The sequence below is a fragment of the Austrofundulus limnaeus genome, unplaced genomic scaffold, assembly GCF_001266775.1.
Source record: "Austrofundulus limnaeus strain Quisiro unplaced genomic scaffold, Austrofundulus_limnaeus-1.0 Scaffold720, whole genome shotgun sequence".
Lineage (NCBI taxonomy): Eukaryota > Metazoa > Chordata > Actinopteri > Cyprinodontiformes > Rivulidae > Austrofundulus > Austrofundulus limnaeus.
The window spans coordinates 1,655-7,286 of NW_013953122.1; the positions used below are offsets into that span (position 1 = coordinate 1,655).

The 5,632-nt window shown below is 39.7% G+C and overlaps 1 protein-coding gene across 1 annotated transcript in view; it reads right to left on the reverse strand.

Moving 5' to 3' along the window:
* Positions 1-43: 43 nt before the first annotated feature.
* Positions 44-5,632, reverse strand: part of LOC106532141 (GTPase IMAP family member 4) — an 11,995-nt gene continuing 6,406 nt past the window's right edge. The window contains exons 3-5 of the mRNA XM_014028154.1: positions 4,056-4,106; positions 3,376-3,960; positions 44-1,219 (exon numbers count right to left, since the gene is read on the reverse strand). Of these exons, the coding sequence (XP_013883608.1) occupies positions 339-1,219; positions 3,376-3,960; positions 4,056-4,106 (1,517 nt within the window). The 3' untranslated portion in view covers positions 44-338. The remainder of the gene's footprint in view (positions 1,220-3,375; positions 3,961-4,055; positions 4,107-5,632) is intronic.

A 5,632-nucleotide genomic window follows, 5' to 3' on the forward strand; every position in this document is an offset into this window, starting at 1 on the left:
ACCTCCTACAGTATTTTACAGTCTTTATTTTACAGTTAAAATATATGTTTATTAAATAAAGTCTAATGTTACAACTAATCGGGAATCCCTTTAAATCATTTTTTGAGACAATGAGTTTTCAGATTTGTAAGTAAACCCAACCTCTTTTCTTTAAGTTACAGGTACTGAATTAAGTTGAACATACTGTTTTATGTAATTACAACATACTCAAAATGATCCAGTTGAGTTATGCAAGCATAAAATGTACAATTTATACAAACTAACATTTCAAGTTCGAAATGTTAGTTTGATATTCTTCTGAGTCAACCTGTTTGCATACATTTTCTAGGTAAATCCACTTATTGCATTAGACAGTTTTTTTTAAATGCTTTGAAACTCTCTGCCACACTATCTAACTCAAGACGTTGTTGTGCTGATTCTCTTAATAAAGGTTGGATATTTGGGTCTTGATTTAGCTCGTCTGCAACTCTATGAAGTGCTGCACACAAATCCTCTGTAAATTTCCTTTCTTTTTCTTCATGTTTTCTTTTAAGCTCCTCTTTGTGTTTTATTTCTTCTTTTTCTTTCAAGATTCTTTTCATTTCTTTCTGTATCGCAGCTTCAGCCTCTTGCAGGAACTCGTTGGTGAAGTAGCTGCCTCCATTTTCTTTCACCATGGTGTCAATTTTTCTGATCAGATCACTGACTTGTGATCGATTCTCTTTATTCCTGTTATTAAACACATGAAATCTCTGTCCACAGTCAGAAATCAGCTTCTTAACATCACAATTCTCTTTAATATAATCTTCAATGGACTGATCATCCAGTTCATCTCCTCTTGTGAAAAGAACAATAGTGAAGTTTTCGGCATTCTTTCCAAATACTTCCTTCAGTAGTTTCAGTGTCTCTTTATCTTTTGGTGTGAATCTGCCAATCTGTAAAACCAGCAGGAAGACATGTGGTCCTGGAGCCAGCAGACTGATATATCTCACCAACTGCTCACAGACCTGATCAGGACTCAGACTGGTATCAAACAGACCAGGAGTGTCAACAACAACAACAGGACGACCCTCAACCTCAGTCTGAGCTTTCTGACAGTTTTTAGTGATTGGTGTCTGACTTAAAAAAGCTTCAAACGCATTTCTTCCCAGAATAGTGTTTCCTGAAGAACTCTTCCCACTTCCTGTTTTCCCAATCAGAACAACCCTGAGACTCTCTGAGCTCTGCTTCTTGTAGGTGTCTGTGAAATTAGAGCAGAAATAATTAGAATTATGAAATTATTGATAAGCTGTAGATATAATTAAAGTTAATTGATTAAATAAAACTGATTTCAAAAAGGAACAAAATCATCTCATCAGGAACAGGGACTCCACATTCATTGAGCTGTTTGCTGTAATTTGAACTAAGCAACTGCTTTCTTATGCAGCCTCAGTAAGTAAGTAAGTAAAGTTTTATTTATATAGCGCATTTCACAGAAATAAATTCACAAGGTGCTGTACATTCAGGGAAGGGGGCGGGAGCAGTTAAGAAACACCAATTCAAGAAGACATAAAGACAAACATGGAGGAACAGGTGAAATCGGTCATGCAGCAAACACAGTTGCGCTACCTTTAACAACAACTTGAAATACACAAAAGGAAAATTGAGTTAAACAACCCGCGAGAGAGCAAGACAGCCTGGGGGGGCTTACGTCAGATAACACATTAAGGGGAGGTAAAATGGGGCGGGTTCAGAGGAGTAGGTGACGTTGGAGGGGGGGTTCATGCTGGGCCCAACCCTGGGCCCATCCACAGTCCAGAGTCACATGATGTTATTGTCTCTACTCAGTTCGCTAGAGTTCAGAGATTTTCCACCTCCTCAACCAATTGAGTGCCAACGCTGGGTCCAACACAGGTGGGAGCGAATCCAGCTCTTAGTTGACATTTCATCCTGGGGATAAGCACTGCCGCTGGGAGCCAAATAGATAATCCAATTGTTTTGGAACAAAGCAGCCTTGAAATTCCTGCTGCTTTTGAAGTATCTTTACTGCAAACTCTGAGGTAGTGCTGTAGTACTCAAAACCGGTCTTGGTCTTAAGACCGGTCTCAAGACCAGTTTTTGATGGTCTTGGTCTCATCTCGGACTCGACAGCATTTGTACTCGGTCTTGTCTTGGTCTCGGACATTGAGGACTCGGAATTTTATTTCAAGACCAGTCAAGTCCACAACTGTGGAAATATCACTAAACAGACAGATTATTGTTCAATTTATTAGTTAACATTTTTGCTTTCATTGGATTTAAAACATACTGATTCAAATCCAAAACATTGCTATTTTTCATTGCTATTTATGTATTTTTGTTACCAGCTGTCACCCAATACTTTCCCCCAAACTGTACATGTGTACAGAATACTCCATCTTTTAGGGCACTTTTTTAATCTGGTCTTGGTCTTGTCTCGGTCTCGCCCTCCCTTGGTCGTGGTCTCGACTTGGTCCAAACACTAAAAGTCTTGGTTTTGTCTCGTTCTTGAAACACTGTGGTCTTGGTCTTGACTTGGTCTCGGCTTAGGTGGTCTTGACTACAACACTACTCTGAGGTGGTGAAAAAAAAGCCAATCAGCCAAATTTGGGGTCATTCCTCGCCTCTCACCGATTGAAGCTCACTCAGACGTAGTCCATACATGCCGAAGGGTCGCTCCTGGGTTGTGATCCTCATAATCACATCCATTTTGTGAGTTTTTCCCCCAGCTGAGGGTCTGTGTGCTACCAGCTGGCAGAATCCTTCAAGTGCCTCCGACAGCTCTTCAAAAGGCCCGATCCACTGTCAGGGTTGCTTTCACTTTTTGATAAATCTGGAGCCCTCCTCCGCCGATCAGCAGGAATCCAGTTATCATAATCCAATTAAATAAAGATCTTCCATGTCTTTGATGGAAAGTGGTACTGGCATATCAGATTCCAGCCCCAGGAATCAGACAAATCCAGCAGCAACCATTCCACTCAGACCGCCACGTTCCCCTCGTTCCAAGTGTGGAAAAAATATAGTGTCAATTTCGTTCAGAGTCCAGTTGACCAAATCCATAAATCCTTTAGTTTTGGATAGAAGGTGAAAAAAGAGCTTGAAAAGGCAAAAGCAGCAAAGGGGGGGGCAGAGAGAGCGAAAGTACGGCCTGCTCCTCTGAAGGCCAAGCAGAAACTGTAAGTAACAGTAACATTAATTGGTCTAAATTTTATGACTAAAAATTACTTTACTATATCTATGAAAAATCAAGATAAATATATTTAATCCACCTCTATCAGAGAACATAACTCAATCAAACCAAAATAATAAAAACAGTTCCCCTGGAGGAAACCATCACCAACGTTGATCACATGAACATGTTGAAAATGTTCCTACTTTTAAAGTTGTTTCATTATTTACCTGATCCTGTAGCAGCAGAGAAAAAAACTCCTGATGTTGTTGGTTCTTCCTCATAGTTCACATGTTCTCCATTGTTTTCTTTTACAATCTGACCGAGGCGAGTTATCAGCTCTGAACGATCAATGTTCTCTTTCTTTAAGTATCTGTATCTACATCTGATAATCAGATCTTTTATTGGAGGATTATTCATGTAGTTTTCTGTTAAAACTGAATCTCCATGTCTGGGAGGTAAAATCAGCATCAGTGAATGATCAAATGATTGATCATTGATGTTTTGAAGGATTCTGTAGATCCTGTTCCTCTCTTCTTCAGTGAAGTCTTCAGGCTGTAGAACCAACAGGAACACATGAGGTCCAGGATCACAGACCCTCATACAGTCTTTAATAAACTCAGTCTGTTGGTCAGCTGTGGTCAACTGGAGGTCTGGAGTGTTGATGACACTCAGAGTTTTATCCTCCAACGGTACACTGAGCTTCATACAGAACGTAAAGACATCCTTGAAAGCATCAAATCCCGCGATAAAATTTCCCACTGAATTCCTCTCAGACCAGCTGCTTCCCAGCAGAACCACCCTCAGCTCAGACACTGAAAGAAACAATACAAATTATTATAACAAATTTGACTACAATTAAACCAAATAAAAATCTGGTTAAATCAGCAGCAGAGCTGTTTAAACTCACTGTCAGGTGGTAATAAATTATAACTGCTGCTTCTCTTCACAGGCTGCACATCTGTAAAAACACAGAGATAAATTGTCAGTAAATTGTCCTGTCTTATGGTGATCCAAAAAATTTGATATTTTTTTTAAAGGCACAGTGTGTAGGATTTTGTCAATTCTTTTAGCCGAAATTGATATAATCACTAATGACAATAATAAAAACATGTCTAATCATTGCAGACAAAGACCTTGTTTTATTATTTTTACCTTATAAAAAGCTGTTTATATCTCCATGGTCGCGGGTCGCCACTACAGGCGGCCGCCATCTTGCACCTCCATCTTGTCTACGAAGGCTCATGAAGGACAAACTGCGGTGGCGGCGTCAAAAACGGTTTTAGTTGTAATACTATAAATGTAATATTTGTTGTCTGTCAATGTAGCTGGGATAATTTTACTTATTAAAGCTCATAATCTTACCACTTGAAACATCACTAGCCCTGAAGCTGCTGGTAGACATCGCGGTTGGAATTATCAAAGGTTTTTGACACCTGAGAGACACCGTAGCAACTCCTTTGTGTTTGGAAGCGGGGSGTGGGGGTGGGGGGAGGACCAGGGAGGATGATTAAACCACTCAACCACTAGATGTCGCTGAAAACAACAAATCCTACACACTGTGCCTTTAAGCTTCGCTGTTGATGTGGCTCAGGGTTTCTTTTGGTTCATGTAGCCATTTGGTTTTTTGTTTTGTTTTAAAAATAGTTTATTTTGGTGAATTTTTCTTGATATTTTGACAAACCACCAAAATGTGGTCAATTACAAGGAAATATTCAAGTTGTTGTAAAGTCAATTTGAAACTTTAAAGTATAAAAAATAAAACATTTTAACCATAATTGCAATAATTAGACTCCTGGGGTCTCATGTATCACGTATGCACAAAACCTTGCGTACACTCTTTTCCAAGCAAAACTCCGGATGTATCAAAACTGAAATGAAGGTGGAAATGTTTGCAGCCCCACGCCAACTCAAGGGCTGGTGTCACACATTTCTGTGGTTCTGATTCCATTGGCGACACAAATCACCTAACTAAATATAGCTGTCATGTCTTCAGGACAGGAAACCCTGGGCATTCTGATTTTTACCTTGCAGCTGTTGGGCTCACAGAGAAAGCCCAAGTTACCACATTCACCATCATGGCCATGAGTAGGTGGTGTAAATGTGCAGCACAGTAAACAGCCAACACCTAAATGATGCAAACTCTACTCCAAAACCAAACATAAAAAACTAAAGGAAAAATGCTTCAAATACTAAAATCTGCAAGAACAAACTGCAAACTCACTCCACAAAACAGAAGTGCATCAGACCACTAGGGGGACTCAACCACCAAGTCATGTGGGACCAAACCTTCAGCAAAGACATTAAGGAAGAAAAATGAACCTTGTCCTTCTTACCTCCACATTTTTTCTGCATCCTATTAATGTCTTAACTGAGAACCTGGTTCAATAAACTCCTCAACCTCTTTAACGAAGGTATATTAGGAGCACTGGAGAATTAACGAAGGAAGGAAGGAAGGAAGGAAGGAAGGAAGGAAGGAAGGAAGGA